The following is a 19,559-nucleotide window of genomic DNA, read 5'->3' as shown; positions in this document are numbered from 1 at the left end:
CTAGGAAACCATTTTTTAAATTTACTTAGAATACAAAACGAAAGATGTTTATTTCCGTTTGGGATGCCTCTGGAGAAGCTGGCAAATAACAAGTTTATTAAAATGACAAGTTCAAGGTACTTTCCTTGTTGACTGTAAATAACCACCCCGTGAGCCAATTAAGAACAGAGATCAAAGGCCAAAGGAGTGCTATAAAGCCAGAAATGACAGAGTTAAAAGAAAGCCTCCTCAAGTTACTGCAGCATGGGAAATTCCTGTACCCAACATCCACTCCTGTAATGCCTTTTTATTCTGGCTTTGGACCAGGCTAAAAACTAACACCCACGCGTTACTGGACACCTACACAAGTGGCTTGCTTCTATTCACAGCCAGGAACTGTTTTAGTTGTAAAAAGTGATCCTGATAGGACCCGAAGCAGCTAGACAGTGAGGAGGCAAGAAGTGTTGGAGAGGTATATAAGAATGCCTGGCTCCAACATGTAAAATAGGTTTCTCAGTTGGGAAATTTTATTAGATCCTACACTGCAGTAGCTTGTCAGTGAATCCGTCCTCCTTAGTAGGTGCCAAGACTGTGACTTTACAAGTCAGAAGACATCATACTACTAACCTGACCCCTACTGCATAACTTGACTATTACTATGATTTCTGCACATAACAGCTTCAACTTTGGTATCAAAACAGGGCATGACTGAGTGGGGTCCTTTCACCAGGTACACAGAGCGCTGCCATCAATTCTCTTGCTAGTATTTAAGAAGCTGAACTGCAAGTCATGTCACAGTTCACCAATCAATACCTGGGCTGCTTGAGCAAGAGTACACTCTGCTCCTCTGCAATACCACCTTCCTCAACCTCAGTTAAGTCCTGCTCAAAGAAAATCTCAAATCTTTAAACAAAGCTTCAGTACTACTTCTTGAAATTAGAGGATAAATATGAATATATCAAGTCCATTTTCCTTGATTCCACTATCTGTCCTTGCCCCGTACATCAGCAGGTGGAGGGGAGGGAGGCACTTTTAGCATTTGTTGTGACTGGTAAGATCATCAGACTGAATACTGCGTGTAGACTTCAGTTTTGACAGTAAATGTAAATTTCCATTTAAAGACACCTAGAGCACCAGATGGAGCTCTTACAGTGAGAAAATGTAACAAGCTCTTTCACAGCAGGCGCAATTGTATTCCGAGCTCCAGCCTGCAGATGGAAATACTTCTTCTCTGACTACATGAATTCCCACAGGGAGCTTTCACTACCAACGAAAATCACATTCACCTGTGGGGCTGCTCCCTCTGCAACTGCACCAGAGGAAATGAGGGAGAATCCTGAAGCTGTGCAGCATCCTATGTTGGCAGCAGCACGCCATGCCAACCCTGATGCACAGCTGGGGAATCTTGCCCTGCACACACTAAGCAGCACAGCCCAGTGAACACAGCACGAGGCTGGAAGAACAGGGAAGAACAGCAGGCACAGGGGTGAGCTGCTTGAGTCATGCTGGCAGCGATGCACTACCAAGTCGGGTCAGTGCAAGCCATGGGTCTCAGTGCTAGTGCACCTCACACCACAGTCTATACATGCTGCGCCTCAGTAATGTGATTGCAGTGTTGCAACTCTCCCAACATTGAACTAGGTTTCTGCCCATCCTGCTACATCTACAGCCCCAAGCAGTCCTGAAGGATCTGTACAATGCAAAAAACCTCAAGGAAGGATGAGTTAAGCCAAAGCTTCTGAAAAAAGCTTTCTGAAAAAAATGGACAGAGCCTAGATCGTCAACAAAAATGGGAACAAGCTCCAAAGGACTGAACTGGCAAACTAAGCCACAAGAGCTATGACCAGAAGGAAGCATGCATATTTTTGCCCACAATGGCACTCAATGCAAAGATGATTTTAAACAGAAAAATTATATAAAAATGGATCACACGGTAATGCTGATGCCTGAGCAAGAAACTAAAACTGGGGAAGATAGAAAGCTGTGCTTTACATTTGAGAAATCTAGGCTCAGTACTCCGTTCTTTTATCTGATTGGTTGAAGTCAATTACGCTTTTTCATGCCTCAGTTCATTATCTGTAAGATAGAAATTATTTGTGAAATCTACAGAGCCTTTCCTTCCCTTATAGAGATTGTTGAGAGCAATGGTGTGTTGAAGATTTGGAGGTTCTCCAGTATTAACAGGGATGGGTTCATTAATATCTCACACTGAAATGGACAAATGAGGGAGGGGACAAAAAAAATCACTTTTCTTTGTATCAATACCAACATTACTACAGCAATCGAAATACTTTAACAGCTTGTCTATATCAAACTCCAGCAACTAGCTGGTCTACAATAATTTTAGCCCATCTTAGTTTATATAAATCTGTATCGTGAAGACACAGGAAACTGAAAAGAGGAAACATTTCTGTATTGTACATAAAGCTAACCATCTAAACTACAAACAAAAATCTGATATGTAAATAAATAAATAACCCCACAATTTCAGGAAGAATATACTGCTGTTTACTGTTGGTTTGTTTTATTTTTTTGTGTGTACATGTTTTTAAATTACCCATGGTTAATAAAATTAACCAGTAAATCTGCTATCTGCAGACTTGTCTTTGAAATTATTTTCCTCAAATTAAACTTATGCATTTGAAAGGTGAATAAAGTCAAACCTGCAGCTGCTTACAAAACTCAGATCTATACTTTAGAACACATAAGGCCACCCACCTCCAAGACAGCTAAATGTCAGATAAACCTCTAATTTCACAGAGCCATTCTCATCATCATTCCTTCCTATACCCTACCAAATACAGTCTTTCATTGCTTTGTGCTATGCTGTGTCTGCACTTACAGCGCAAACAGTGCGCATTTATCTGATTAAAATCTAATGTACATGATATGCAAAATAGGTGCAGTCCAGTGGCTCACGGCAAACTGCCAGTGAAGACCTTCTGTGCTGAAGGTTGTGCATAGCCAACATACGGCACTGTATCTCTGTCAATCTTCTACAACCATCTCTCTGTTTTACAGTTTTGTCCTGTTTTCATCTAGGACAAGTCGATTTTTAGTTCATAGTGTCTGGTATGATGCTATATCTTTGCTTTAGGAGAAAATCCAGTTGATAACACATCAGTGTTTTAGTTGTTGCTGAGCAATGCTGTATGGAGCCAAAGACATTTCAGCTTTATGTACGGTCCTGCCAGCAAGGGTGTTTGGGGAGCCCCCTGGTTCAGAACTAGGTCAGCTGACACAAACCGGTCAAAGACATATTCCACACCGTATGCACACATACATGAAGAAAACTTCAAACTGTGGGAAGTTGGCTGCGGCTGGGGGCAGCCTGGGGACAGGCTAGCTATTGGTCTGTGTATGGTGAGCCATTGGCTGAGCTGGCTGCTGAGTTAAACCACAACATTATTTAATGGTCTTTTCCACCTCCGCTTATTTCTATCTGGACACCTTAGCACTTCACTTTCTTACCATTTGATGCCAGTTTATATAAAACAAATCTTGCAGCATAATGCACAATCACTTTGTGAACTGGATAAGTTCTAATTCAATCTCAATTTAGGCAATATGCCACTTCTCTCCCTTCTTGCTCCTCTAATCACTATTAATAACTATTGTTACTCCAACCCAAATTCCTTCCAGAAGCACTTTCCTGCTCCCAGGTCTCAGCTTCCAAAAACTTTTGCTGCCTTCTCCTGTTAAAGAACAGCTTGGGGCCATTCTTAGGGGGCCGTTCTTACAAGTCCATAAGCAAAGAAGATTAGCCTGAACAGCTAACTTTCTTTGATAAAGTAGAGAGAAAAATGCATTCCACATGAAATCAGAAAACTATCCAAAGTTTCTTTAAAAACCATCCAGGCAATGCCACTGAACACTCATGAGTTATTTTTCTGAGTTTCTGCATAATTTAGATGATTCAAAACTGGATTTTCCAAATGCTGTGCAGAGATGATTATGGGACATACTTGTTTTGACTGGGCTTTAAATCTCTACTTCTCAGAGATTTCTCATTTTTCCTTTTTTCAGGGTTGAAATTTGCTATGAGAATTTCTTCAGCCCCCTGCAGAATTCTTAAAGAGTATTCCCTAAAGAGAGAGACAAAAAGAATTGGGGATTCATCATGCACAAGCTGATATTTACAGTAACACCACTCCCAGTACATGTCTGCTTGAAATAGCTTGATATTTCTTCACTTTCTTTTAATATTTGTAGGATTAATAACAAATTCAGGCCCTGATCCGATAATATTTAACATCTGGGCAAAATGTTCCTTGCTGACGTCCACAGGGCCCTAGTTTGGCACAACAAACACACTGCATGTTACAGAAAACTCAGCAATGGCAGCACTAAAAGGCAATTTCTTCTTATCCCTTTTTGCGCTTCTCTTCTTTTGTTAATGTGAAGAGACTAGGAACAATATGGCAACCAGAACAAAGGAGAATCAAGAAAACACTCATGGATGATTGCTCAAAGTCTGTCCATAAACACCGCGATTACCTTGCTACTATAGCATTTGGTTTTAGGACAACTTGAAGCTCCATGAAAACAGGGAACAAAAGATATTTGCATATGACAACTTCAGTGCCCCGAGCCCTCTGGGTGCTTCAGATACCACCAGGCACACAGGCCGCGGCAGAGGCAAGGAATGCTTCAGAAAACTGCATTGTCTCCTTTCACCGTAGTGGCATCTTCACCCCTGTGAACTCTTTTTCCACTTTCTAGTTGACCTGCACAACGCCCGAAGTTTGATTGGTAGAAGAAAGCTGTAGCTGCAGTAACAAATATGAAGCATCTCTCTTGCTAAGTGCTAACACCTTCCAGACCATACACCAACCTCCTCCATGACCAGACAGACACAGTAACCGTATTTCACAACATATTAAATGCATTAAGGGTCCCACACAAACAATGCTGAGGCACAGAACTCAGAGCCAAGATGGCTAGAACAAGCTTGAACATCTTCCAGGACCAGAGCTGCCTTTTTAGCAAAGATATCCTAAAGTAATTCTATTCTTCTCTCTCTATTCTTTGCCATCTCTCATGACAGCCTTGAAAAGAAAGACAGCTGGCAAAAAAGCAGCAGTGACAAAACTGTGAGTCAGACAGAGGTAGAAAGGTTAGACTCTGGGAGCCAGAAAGCACAAGGATAGGCCTCTCAGACACCTATTTTTAAATGCTTCCTTTCTCTCTCCTTCCTCTCTTCTTGAAAGACTAAATGCAAAATGAAATCATCTTACAGAAGGACAGCCGCTTCCCCCCTGTGCTCAGTCATTCCAGTCACACTGTGTTGTCCAGTAACCTGCATTGATAATTCCTCATGAATAAAATGCCAACATTATCATCCTCAGCTATGTTGTTGACATGCTTTTGCTATTTCACTAAAAATACCATTAATTTTCTGGCTTCACAACAGCTGAGCTACTCCCCATTTGAATATACAAAAGAGTATTTTGTTTAAACCAAATTAAAAGCGTTCCAGTAAATGACTTCAATTTTGCTGGCTATACTACTTCAGTGTATACCGTTCTATTTAATCCTCTCTTTTCCCAACTCTACCCCCTTCTACCTCCCCCTCCTTTTCTCTTTTTTTTTTTTTCTTCCTTCCTTTTTCATACTTAATCCTTTCATGCTAGAAGCTGGATTTGCCCAGCAAGACATCCACATTCAGAAAGAGCTTCAAAAATGTGGTTCCAAAGAGTTAAGGCAATGGTGAAATTGCCTCTGCTCTGTTTTTATTCACCTGTGTTTGCCAAAACATATTTAGCAGTTAGGAAAGGAAGAAAAAGGGGAGGGGGAGCACACAAACTGAGAACATACCTTCAATTTCCCATCCTGTTAAGTGTCGACATTCCCCATCTAAGTAAAAAAAAAAAACAAAAAAAAAACAAAAAAACAAAAAACAAAACAAAAAACAAAAAACCACTACCATTGCCAACCCCTCCTGGCATCTCAACACTTTATTTGTTCCCATTTGTATCTAATGCTTTTGTCAACAGTTCAACAAAAGTCAAAGCAAACAAACCCACTACAAACACTGGGGGTAACAGCAACAAGCATGAATCCTTCACAATTATCCACCCCAGCTGCTCAGTGCCCGTCCAGGCTGCTTTCATTTACAACAGTGTCAACAAAAGGCTGAAACCCAATAACTGGGCGGGTCAATACTACCACTGTAAACCCTCCAGAGAAGGAAATGCTGTTCTCTTGCTTTACTGCTTCAGCAAACATGCAGAATAATTCAGTTAGATAGACAAGTGCTTGCCTAATCACTTGTTGTTTGAATTATTCAAGGCTTTCCCCGTTAACTACTAAATGATGGCTCTTCAAATATTTCCCAGAAACTACCAGATGTCCAACAGGAGAAAAGGAAACATTAGGCAAATTCGGACATAACAGAGGAAAATGGAAACCTATCGAAAAGTGTAATGTTCAGAGGGTTAATGCCTTCCTACTCATTTTTTAGGTTGTTACTATACAGAAAGCAAAGAAGTTTAAAAAATAAAAGTATGAGGCACACATTCATCTATTAGTTGCTTGATTTTTATACAGCATAATCAGGGCTGCTGCCTAGAGAACATGTAAGTTGCAGATACAAATAAGCACAGCAGTCAGCAAGGTGGACGCAGGCGTCATGCGTTTATTCCCACATCTCTCTTTTTACACTACTCATTTCATCTCTTAACTAATCATCCACTTTAGTATTTTCTTCTCTTCAGCTCTAAGATGAATGCTCATGTGCTTTACTTCAGAGGTTTCACGGGGTTCATGTTTACACTTCCAGAGAGCAACTAAACACAATGCATTGTAATACTAGTTTAAGTGTTAAGTACAACATTCCATTTACTTCTCTTCGGGGTAGGAAACAGCCACATTTAGAATTTCCATTTCCTTGGTTTGTAGGATTTAGTCATAACCACACAATTGCTAACATACTATTTATAAGCTTTAAGAAAACAGATAAATTAGTTAACAAGTGGTACTTGTGTAAATTTTAGAAATTATTCACGAAAAAGCCTGGATATGGACAACTGGTTCATCTAAGACCAGTTTACATATACATCACAGTGCAGAGTTGGACAGATATACATTTTGAACCAGAACATAGTATCAAATACACTTATAAATATTTTATTTTTGACATCTACCATTGCAGTTGTGCATGCTGAATAGCATTCCAAAGAGAATCCCTGGCAGTTTTAAGATTTAGCAAAACAGTAAAAGAAATTCTGTCTGGATGTCAAATTAAAGCACATAGTCTTGTTTTTTGTAATTAAGATCTGTAACATATTTTGTTTGTAAAACAGTTTTAGAGTGACTGCACTGTAACAATCTCTGGAGTCCTGTGTCGCCAACACAGAAACCTCTTCTCAAACAAAAGAATTTTCTTCCCGTTCCTGTCCAAAATAATTGTGAAACACTTGCCTACTAAGCAGATGTGGCTATGTCACTTTGTGATCAGCGGTGATGTTTGAAGGCATTTCAGCCCCACACTGCTTGGTGGGCAGCTTCAGTTACATTTACTAATATAAATCCAGCCATTGCTTTACTATAAATCAAGCTAGCGCTATTTGCAACACTGACATTGCTTATCACTATTTCTAAGAGCAGTACCTTCATTGCTTCAGTCGATTAATTATGTCTAAGAAATGGTTTAGGGTTCATGGGGACCAAAGGCACAACAGGGAGGTACCGGCATATAGAAAACACTTGGTATCAAAAGGATTACATCTTGCACAGACGAACCGGAGAAAAAACTACGGTCTGGCGCTAGATACTCTAAGATCAGGGGTGAGAGATAGTATCACACAGTAACTTCTCCCTTTCCATACCCAGAGAAGGAAGAGCCCCAAAATGGCATATCCAACCTCTGCCATCGCTGGAGACAATGCAGTTAACAGAAAACTTTCATGTGGCACACAAGAGTCCTACAGAAGGCCTGCTAAATACTTAATTGCTTTCAAATACCCGGCGGTGCGACATAAAGCTTCCCAGCTACCTAGGTGGCGACTATACAGTGCTTTTTACAAAGGCACCAAATGGACCCTGGACAGGCTGTCTTTATACTGAAAGCAAGCTGCCTTTCCTGCTCTGACGCCAATTACTGACAGAGCATACTGACAGAGCACTGGAAAGACACTTTACTTCAAGGGAATAGCAGAAAATGGGTTTCTCTCACCCCACAAGGCTTACTGCTAACTGATTTTAAAGGGCTTATTTCTAAATTATTCATTCAACATTATTCAGAATTCCTCTCATATTTTGCAGTATGGAACAACAGAGCTCACTACAAAATAGTATCTGCAGGTCGTTGAAATAAACTCCTCGAAGCAGGGAAGAAAAAACATTTGTTTCCTACGGAGTCAAAGTAAATCGTAGGTCTGTATTTTTAAAAGAAGTCCGGAAATAGAGGTGTGACAGACGTAGAGCATAATATAAATTCAGCAAACAAAAAGGAGAGACAAGACACTTGAAAACACAGTTGTAACTACTTCAAGCCAATTAGAAGGATTTGCTAGTATGCCCACGACTGCAAAATCATGTGGTAAAGGTTCATGTTAACTAGCTCTCAGCACTGGCTTTTTAACACAATGCAAGCAATGACTTATATACATGGTCTGTCCACTTGTTATTGAAATACAGTGAGCAAAGGACTCAGAAAAAAGTTGCAACGGCTGCCAAGCCAGCTGTGTGGCCAGAGCCAAGCTCACAGCACACATCCCGCACACAGCCCAGCCTCTGGGGCTGCCCGGCTGGTAGGTACCTCCTGGCTGCATACAGCTGTGCCACACCATTAGCAGGACAACCTCAGCAAAATCATGACTGCTCATTACTTTGGCCTAACAAGGATCATACAGCACAGAAAATGCTTTGTGCCCTCACAAAAACTAGCTTGAAATATGCCAGTTTTGCTGCACAGAAAAGCTGCAGCAGATCACTTATCCTGAGAGCAAAAGAAGGAACAAACCGTGTTGATATCCTTCCCTTCTCCCGCCCCTCCGACCCACTCACTCATAAGCACGCATTAGGGAAACTCCCACAGCTGCATTTGCTGCCTCTCGAGAGGCAGAAAAACAGTGGTACAGCTGTGCCTGCTCATATTCGTATGCAAACAAGCAGCGTCCGGCCGGCTGCAGTACCTCACTTAAAAGCACCTCGGTACTCTTTGATAAGCTTGCAGCTTAGAAAGGAGTGATTCAGAGCAATCTGCCGTCCCCGTAATGCAATTAGCAGATTAGAGCAGCATTTCACTCTCAGTGCTTCATTAAAATCCTGGCTGCATCCAGCATTAGCTGCCGATACGACATACGCAGTGTTCCCCCTACAGTCTTCCCGGAGACTCAATGTTGGACATGTGGGGAGAGAAGCTGCCAGCCCAGCCTGCAGCCTACCGAGCCGGGACGAGGGACACCCACTACTTTGCACAGCTGGGAACGAGCTCCGTGCCTCGGAATGGTGCTGCAGGACCAAGTTGCACAGAGGCGAGCAGGCTGCCCGTTGGAGGGTGTACCTCCATGCCGCAGAGCAGCCAGCCCTGTGTCTCTTTCCTTGCTGCCATCCCATGAGAGACATAAGGGTGAACTCCAGTAAATTGCAGTGTGGACAGAAGCAATCACTTCAGTCTTTCACATGGCAGGCCAATGAACCCATGGCCACCCAGACTGGCTTGATGTTTTTCTGCTCATTTCCCTAAGTGCCACGAGCAGAGATGGCAGCAGGGTGGCCCTAGCAGCCTGGGCACAGGTACTGGCCAGCACAGCCCCACCAGCACCCACAGAAGGGCAAATTGAAAAAAAAAAAAAAGAAAAAAAAAAAGAAAAAAAAAGAAAAAACCAAAAACCACAACAAAAAAACCCGATTAATTCACAGATGTTCATGCATTTCACACACAGGGTGCCCTGTGGTCCGTTGCCAGGGCAACGTGAGACCACCGGTGCGAGCTTTATTGGCTTTATGAAGTACGTCTCGGGGGCTATCGTCCGAGAAACACAGCATGGTAATTGCCAGGCTTTTCAGAAGCCTCGTTTTGTGTTTATCCACATTTAACCCTCTGAGTGTGATTAAGAGCATTGCTATGCATGCCTTGTGCACAGAGGAATGGGAAAGGAGGGATTGATCTCTGTTTCCAGCCTGAAAACCCCAGAAAGCGTGTCCCTGTGCTCACTCCTGACTACACTGCCTTGGGGGCTTCACCTGCAGGCTGCAGAGAGGCTGCCCCGTATCAGTGTGGGCAGAGCCTGGCATGGGGAGGTGCCAGCATGAGCATGGCACCAATATGATAGGTTACCAGCTTTGGGCACAATGTGTTTTACCATCAACTTTGACAGGGGTAAAAAAAAAAAAAGAAAAAAAAGCAGCACTGACTTCCTACACACGTTATAAGGCATCCGGAAACCTCATTTTGGACTCTGCCTCTTATGACCTCACCAAGATGAAGCTGCCACTGCAGCCATTCTAAAGGAAGGCAGTACATCCTATGTCTCAATGACATGTGGAACTGCAGTGCTGGAGTGAGCTGGAGCTTGCCCACGAAGGATGGGGTCACCATCACAAATGTCACAACTCTTGTGGCACCAGCATCATCGTTGTCAGCAGCAGCACACATCAAGCATTAATCTGGCCGGAATGGAGAGCAAAAAGGCGAGGGCAGCAGAGGGAATCAATAGAAGAAACGGCTTACATTCAGATTCGCAGGAGAAAGAGCACCCAGAGACAATCATTTCCTGGGAAAAGCTAAAGCCTAATGAGAATTTACTCTGCCGCCTTTATTCACACAACCAGCCCTTTTGTGGCAAGGGCTTCCTGAGTGACAGGAACCCAGGGCCCCTTAATAGGATTTCCATATTATTTCCAACACCTGCCTAGAAGTTATTTGTTTACATTGAAGGAGGCAAGATTCTCAAATCAGACATCTGCTTCTAGTTCAGGCATATCTTAGGAAACCATCTAGAAAGAAGCTTTGTTGCTATGGAAACATTTTTATTTTCTTCCCTTAGTTGGCTGAAAAACATTAGCATTTCCAATTTTTTGTTCTTCAAAAGGCCAAATGTCGTTCACGCAAAAACACAGAACTTTTCAAATTGTTACGCAGAATGGGTTAATCGAGCTTCAGATAATTAATTATTCAACGCAATTAGAAGTGTACTGGAGAGAGGCGAGAGGCATGGTGCAACTTTCCTACAAATTCTCCTCAATGGCTGGTTCTCACCGGCCAGCATAATTGATTCTTTCCTCAAAAACTTATCTGAACCTAGGCAATGTGTGATGCACTCAACAATCGTTAACAACTTAGGAATCAGTCAGATCACTCATTTCCTCCAACTTCTAACAAAATCAGCCTAAGAAACTGGAAACATTCTGACTGGGAATGTACTTATTTCCCAGTGCAAGGGAAGAGACAGTAAGAACAATGAAATGCAAACATTAACTAACTATTAGCAGTCAATGACTTTAGCCAAAGGACAGAAAGTTTCAGTGCCTTTCACTCATGTCGCTGATTCTACGAAGTAATCAGTTCTTCTCCTCTCCCTCTAATACATTTGGAGTGCCCAATGGATCCACTGATTTGCATTAAAATAAGAGATGTTTCAAACTGCTTCAGCTATAAAGGTCTTAACAACTCAAAATACGAATTGCTAGATACAGAGAAAAAGAACTGATCACATTGCCAACACAGATCTATAAAGCAGAAAAGCAGCGATCTAGTTTGTTTCCACTTAGGTAGTGTTCATCAACTTTTATCAATTTTCTCCCACCACTTTGAGTAATACCTGTTTAACCTGATCTACAGATGCATGCTTTACTCCAGACACATTCTCCCTTTATAAACTGGTGTAAGCCACAAATACCAGCATACAGGGTATGATTTTAATTGCACACTTAAATTATAATGAGAACGTTAAAATACATATATATAATAAATAAATACACTCCTTCCCTTTAGTTCCTTCCAACTATTACATTGTAAAAGACTTTATGCTGGAGAAGACCTTTCCACCCACCTCTCCGCTCCAGCAAACTTCCTCTTCACACTCTACAATATGAAGTCATAATCCTGTATTATCAACATCATAGTCTGTTGCCATGGAAATAATTAGACATGACTGCTCAGGTTAGAAATTACAGCCCATGTAAGAGTTTGCCCCCTAGGTGAAGAAAGCATCTGGAGAGAGAACATTTGAGTTACCCTAAATCACCAAGTGGCGAAATAAAGTTTAATAGTGAGAAGCACTGTAGGAGTTCATCCAAATGTTGGCACACTGCTGAATAACAGTCACCCTGCTGTAACAGGCACAAGGATGCAGTGAAAGCGGCCAGAGTACATTTATATACAGAAGACATTAAAAAGCCATTGGGTAGAGGAGGAGAAACCATCAGACAAGGCAGAAGCAACTAATTCTTTGATAACAGAGTACATGCTGTTACTTTCATAGGAAGTAAATTAAAATTCCCAAATGACCCCATTACAAAGGCAAATGATGTGACACTGAATGACAGAAAGGTAACTTTAAAAAAAGAGAGATACACCTGATGTTCAGTTTTGTGTTTTAGAAATCCATTAAAACCAAAGACTTGAATGAAGGCTAGCCACGAAAAGGTTATTACAATTAAAAAAAAAGTAATGCCAAAAACATCAGCTCCGTAAGATAGACCAAGACAACAAACAGGACTCTGCTAATTAATATTTGTTCTGCTTCAGCAGACAGTTACTGGACGAGACTGCAACAAACAAGATGTCTCACCCAATCACATCATTAATCCATTCACGTTCACCACCTGAGGACCAGCTATGCCCCACAGATATTTATTCATCTGTTCTACAAACAAACAATTACAACACATTTTCTGGAATTAGGGCACCTGTTACATTCAGCACAGCTTACATGCCTAGAGGCAGATATCAATTAATACTGAACAAATCAAGTCAACAGAAGTTATTCATTACATTTTGATAATGCTACCCTCAAAACACCCATGAAGATCAAAAAGCACAACTATCGTGGAACAAAGTTTAGTTAAAATGTGTTCAGTTCCAAATTACCACTTCATCCTTATAGAAAGCAAAATATACGCAACGCCTTTTTTCTGTACAGAGAAAGGCACACACAGAAGCTGTGACATGAATACAAAAAATGTTTTGATTTTTACAAGCCTATGAAGTGCTTTTCAGCTGAGTGGTATTAAAGAGGCAAAATAAAATGATCGGGAAATAAATTCTGTAACTTTCTTTAGACATGCAACAGATAAGTATGTTTCTTTGGCTCGTTGAATACAAACTGAATGTAACGACATTTGGCAAGAGACTCACATCACTGGAGGAAATCTCACTTAAATTTGACAATTAAGCTGAAGTCTACTACAGTACCACACATCAGTTTGTGGTGTTCCTCTACCAGGGAAAGAATAAAGTCTGAGCAACTCAGTCACACTTGGAAATATCCAGACTGCTGATTTTATTTATTTATTTATTTAAACTACTTTCATCTTTATAGAAGCATTACATTCATACAGCTTTTTTTTTTTTTTTTTCTTCCTTAAATATCACATAACAGCTGCAAGAGCAAGCAGCTTACTCTTACTTACATACTACATGAACAGAGGTCTAAACACTTAATAGTGGCTAACAGCTCAAGAAGCTAAATTGAGACAGGCTCAGGTTTTAGCAAGCACTGGAGCACCTGCCACAAGAAATGTAAATGGAATGTGAGACTCACACCAGTCCCCTTTCTCTGAATTTGCTGCATGTATAATTATTAGCTTTCCCAAAGATTAAGGCAAAAGTAATCTTACTGCTAAAACCACTTGAATATGCCCTGACAGCCTACTTCTTATTCACTAACATGTTGGACAGAAATTCATCTCAAATCTGCATTTGATTTGTTAATTCAGGAACTAAAATAATCCTTTCATGTAAACCTTTATTTCCAGAGGGATCTCAAACAGGCTGTTTTATTCCTGCCACAAGACTTCAGCTTTTAATTATGGACTCTTATGCTGCTTAAACAGTAAAATCTGACACAGAAATGAAAAGTTTTCACAATATTTGCATATTTTACTACAGGTATGGTTTCAGTCCCAAATAACTTACAATTCAAATGAAAAAAACAACAACACAAAAAAAAACCCTAAATCCACAAGTAGATAATGTATTCATGTGTATAAAGATGGATTAATAACAGATATGGAAAAAGCTGCAAGAGCTAAATCCTGTACACAAGATTCAGAAGGCTTTAAGGTTCTTGAATAACTTGGTAAGAGATACTGGGGACAGTGATGGATCCCCATCAGCCAGCATCTAGGGCTGCTTTACTCCAGGTGCCTCATACGGACCCACAGGAGGAGTCTGCCAGTACTTGGTAACTGTTTGCCAGGTGACACCTTCACACACAAACTGCTTCCTAAGGTACTTCAGAGAGTCACTTCTACAGAAGAGACTTTTTGAAGAACGAGAGAAACTTTTGTCAAATTTGCCCCCAGAGAAGGTAGGTGAGGAGCGAGGCCAGGAGGAATGACCTGCCTCATGCATCAGCAGTCCTTACAGGAGGCAGAAAAGCCCCTTATGGGAGCAATTAGAAAGTAAGAGCACACAATATCTTTCACTTATTTATTAGTTTAAAAAAAAAAAAAGAAAAAAAAGCCAAATACATTTAGTACCTTACAAATGTGACATATCAATACTTCTCAGAAAAGGCATACAGCTAACTGCTGAGCAGTTTGTTTGTCCTTGTACCTGAACGCATTATATTCCCTCAGAGCCATTAGGCCAGCTCTGCACTCTCAGCACAGCCTCTGTGCTTGCTGCCCTTCCCTCACCTGCCTGCATGGAGAGCAGACCCATGACCTACTTTACTGCATCTATCGTTCTTCCACACTTCAAACTTCGTGAGGGATTCAAGGGAACTAAAACCAACATGAAATCAAATAGCTCCCAAAGCCACCCTCCTCCACAAAGCTTGCTGTGTAGATGATGATCTATTATTTAGGAATAGCTTCTGGACAATCTCATATTATCCAGAAGGTCCCTACGTGGTTTCAGCAGAAAACTGCTCACTCCAGGGAGATGATAGGAATGATGTAAGCCTGGGCTGTATTATCAGGCAGAAAACATCGTGTTTAGAAGACTGATACAAAGTGGAATGGAATTGTGCCTGAAAAGAAACAGCCTTCTTATGCCAGCATGCCTTACTCCCCAGTTCCAGCCACAATGTCTTGGTCTCAGTGCTTACCAATGATAGGAACAACTCACTTGCCACAGTTCCAAAGATCTGTAAGACCTCGTACACAAATGGCATCATCAGCCCAGTCCTATCCTTCCTGTTCCGCTCATTGAAAGAGATAGATCTCACACACTAAGTACCTCTGTGCAAAGGAAGTCTGGATTTCCCAGCACAGCATATACACTAGGCAGTGCCAAGGAGAGCATCTCAGTGAGTGTAACTGGAGAAAACAAGTTTCCTGATCAGAACTGCCCAACTAATCAAAGGCACTGGAAGCAGCAGCAAGAAACGGAGGGGGGGAATGCTACACCTACACCATGCTCCTCCGTACCAACGGGTAGGGTACCGTCATTATGTGAAGTGTACACTAAAGCGTAAATTTACACTTTATGAGCTATTCTAAAATCTGCCCTGCTTAATAATCTGTATCAGCAAGAAAACATTTAAAGTGTCTCTCACAATTAAATCCAGGCACAACCTTGTATAAATCAAAATTTTGCTACCATATCAAAACGTTACACTGGGGCTGTATAATGTTGCCCATATCCTCATTACATGCTACACTAATTACTACCAGCAGATTCAGAATTTTCTGCACATTAGAGGCTTTTAGAGGAGCTATAAAAAATTTCAGGCACCATTAATTTAAATTTGTATTGAAATTTCCTTTTGACAGATGGCCAAAAATTACTTATTATTTAGAGTACCAGAGCTGCCTGTTTGCACATTAGAAGAGGAAAGGGAAAAATTAAAAGCAAGAAAGAAATTTATGTCACGTTCATTACCTGTTAAATGTTAAGGAGTATTATCCTGTATGAATAAATTATTTCATACAAGCACACAGACTCCAGCTGCTGGCAACTGGCACATTCTGGCTGACAAAAAACATCTCAAGTCACATAGCAGATGATCATAAAAAGCCTCTCTTAACCAGGAGCCACTTAAGGGAGGACAGATCGATAGAACAAGCAACTAACTGCCACTCTGGGCATCACTGAAAACATTTAAGGAAATTAGCAAACTATTTCACCTTGCAGAGCTGGAAGCAAGCCCTGACACACAAGGCAACTCACAACCTGAACACAGTATGAGACAAACATTTACTTGTCGTTTCGAAATAAATTAGTACAAAGTGGTGACACCCTCTTCTCAGTCTCAGAAGCTGTATGGATAACAGTGTGTTTGAATTATTCTAAGTAACTTCAGAACAACCAAAATTGGCCTTTTCACATAAACACCACCACAATATTCATACCAGTATAAAAACTCCACATCCCACAGATATTAAAGGAACAGGACTAATACATTTAATATAATCATATATTTAAATAATATACTTAGTTATATTTGATACACTAGTAGTTCTATTCATTCACCCTCCTGAGTGAAAGGTCTGTGATTTCAAGTATCCAGGTAAGCAAATCTACTTTAAGAAATAAAGTGTTTTTTATATTCACAAGTTTAGATTTCTGCCTTACCTGTACTTTTTTGTCTACGTGCAGGGACAAAAGGAAAAAGAAAATCTACTAAAATTATTTGCTCAGCGAGAACAAGGGATGTTCTGCCAAAATCATCATTAATCTGTGCCTGCTTTCACTGCACAAAGCAATAATTCCAGTTTCTAGCTCTCATGACAAAGAAGACGAAGTGAAATCCGACATGTTGTTTTCCTATGTTTGCAGATAGACAGCTTCAATGCCTTTGCTGCTCACAGTAAAAACTGACAGTTCCTGTCAGCTCCCAGTTCTTATGCAGAACCATGTGGCTAACAGTAAAACTGACAACAATCGGCTCCATTTCATTCTGTGGGGACGCAGCAAAGTTGCCAGTGGCAGAATTAGATATGTGGGGATGTGCGCAGGGCATGTGCCCACCCACAGGTGCTGTAAAAACAAGGGTATGTCTCCATGCACAGCAACCCCCAGGGGACAGGACTCTGGCAGCAAATCCTAGCACTGTGCTTCTCCTGATTCTGTCCTCAGCTCATGATTAATACAGAATCACACAATATCCTCAGTTGGAAAGGTCCCACAAGGATTACTAAGTCCTACTTCTGGCACTCCACAGGACCTCCCAAAAATCAAACCATAGTTCTGGGAGCACTGTGCAAACACTCCTTGAACTCTGGCAGCTTGAGGCCATGCCCACTGCACTGAGCAGGCTGTTCCATGCACACTGCCCTCTGGTGCACAACCCATCCCCAACCCCTAGCTGCCCTCCCCTCACACAGCTCCATGCCGTTCCCTCGGCCCTGCCGCTGTCACACAGAGCAGAGCTCAGCGCTGCCCCTCCGCTCCCTGTGAGGAGCTGCAGCCGCCATCAGGCCTCCCCTCAGCCTGCCCTGCTATGGGCTGAATGCACCCAGGGCCCTCGGCTGATCCTCACACACCTTTTCTCCAGACCCTGCATTATCTTTGTAGCACTCCTTTAATGCTCTCTAATTGTTTTATGTTCTTCTTACATCGTGAAGCCCGGTGCTGCACCCAGTGCTGTAGGTGAGGCTGCACAGCACAGAGCAGAGCAGACAGCCCCTCCCCTCGCCCGCTGGCAGTGCAGGGCCTGCTGCACCCCAGGTACGGTTGCCCTTTGGGCTGCCAAGGCACACTGCCGGCTCATGTTCCTCTTGCTGTCAACCACAGTCCCCAAGCCCCTTTCTGCAGGGATGCTTTCCAGTCTGTCATCCTGCACTCTCTACAGATATCCAAGGCCGCACCATTCCAAGTGCAAAATTCAGCACCTGCTCTTGTCAAACTTCATGGGATTAGCAACTGCCCAGTCCCCTAATTTGTCAGCATCCCCCCAAGGAGCCCTTTCTACTCTCAAGGGAGTCAACAACTACTCCTATTTTAACATCGGCTACAAATTGGCTCAGTATGCATCCAAATCACTTACAAAACATGGAAGAGAACTGTCTCTGTAACGGAGCCCTAAGGGACATCCTGCTGACCATTCCTGGTAGTCTCATCAAAATACACCTAACACCTGTGCTGTGAACACTTCTTCTGCTGTTTGGACAATCCTAAGAATAAATCACATATTTCTAAGAAAAACACCGCTGAAAACTTGATGAATCAGTTGCAAGGGCTCACTAAGGTGGGTGTACATCTTGCCCTTTGTAATACAAGCACCTCTTCCATTTCGTACTCACAACCATCTAAAAATGCTTAATCTTATGCTCCTTAAGATTGTGAAAGCTGCTCAAGCTCTAAGCTGTAACTGCATCCAGCTTCCCAGGTCTGTGCAGGTAAGTGTGCAACTGGCAACAACTGCTTCTGCTGTAAGCTAGTAAATGGCCAGGAGCAGACAGGAGACTAGATGGATCCAGGAGAGGGCAGAGCCCTGATATACCTCCCCACTCATGGCATTTAAACTCCAGGAGCCTCTCTGAGACTCTGATGACAATGAAGCATGGACAGGAATCCAGGCACATATGTTGAATCACTGCAGTACACACTGCTGAATGCTCAAAATTACATGAGCTTCAAGATATGTGTTACATCTGCTTATAAACACTACCATTCACAGGATAGTACATGTATGTGTGCTACAGAGTCATTCACAACCTGAAAACTGACTTCTGGAAGGGGAAAATAGGAATCTTATGTGCCTGCAGAACAGGAAATGGTAGGCTCTTTCTCTCCAGTCAGCAAACTGCTGCTGAAACAACAGCAATATGAGACCCCCACGTTTTCTTTGCAAGTGACTCAGCCTTTCTATCCATAACTGTCTTGAGATGGCATCACGTAGATCTATCAGAATTTTGGTTTTACAGCTGCCAGGGACTTCTGACTGTTTCCATTTCATAAGCTTATACAGAGACTCATGGTTGCCCTCTTTACCATATCCAGAAACAGCCTTAATGCTGAGAAGCCAGTCAAAGAAGCAGGAGTGCTGTTGCCAGCCTCACTGCATACACGACCTGCAATTCTAGCTCTACCATCTAATGGGTGATAGACAGCCTATCCAGGACTCCGTTAATGAGCATGAGAGTCATGGCCCAGTTTCGCCTGGTGACCACCACTATAGGCCATGTGTGCACTGGGCAGCTCTTTTGAACCACTCCTCCCACCTACAAAATGGAGTCCTACCTTGATGGAGTCTCTGTCTGCATGTGGAGAAGCCATCATGTGCACGGAGGACAGAAGACAGCAGCAGGAGATGAGGAGGAGAAGAGGAAAAAGAAAAATACCAGTTAGTTTACATAAAATTACACATTTATCATACTCGGAAAAAAAGAATTCTAATATCTGTTAAATAATAAATTGCACAGATGTTAGCTTTTTGCAGTTAATTATTAATATTTCACAGCCAAATTTATGAAACTGGAACTCCACCATTTGAACACACCTTCTAGCTACCAGTAGG

At 41.9% G+C, this 19,559-nt stretch overlaps 1 protein-coding gene across 2 annotated transcripts in view; it reads right to left on the bottom strand.

Moving 5' to 3' along the window:
• TLE4 (TLE family member 4, transcriptional corepressor) overlaps positions 1-19,559 on the bottom strand; it is a 100,054-nt gene that overhangs the window by 24,486 nt on the left and 56,009 nt on the right. For both annotated transcript variants that reach the window (XM_048930955.1, XM_048930956.1), the window contains exon 8: positions 19,283-19,299. In XM_048930955.1, coding sequence (XP_048786912.1) covers positions 19,283-19,299 — 17 coding nt within the window. The remainder of the gene's footprint in view (positions 1-19,282; positions 19,300-19,559) is intronic.

Source organism: Lagopus muta, chromosome Z (assembly GCF_023343835.1).
Source record: "Lagopus muta isolate bLagMut1 chromosome Z, bLagMut1 primary, whole genome shotgun sequence".
Classification (NCBI taxonomy): Eukaryota; Metazoa; Chordata; class Aves; order Galliformes; family Phasianidae; genus Lagopus; species Lagopus muta.
Note: the sequence above shows the minus strand (reverse complement) of the source record. Positions and strands in the feature narration are given on the sequence as shown.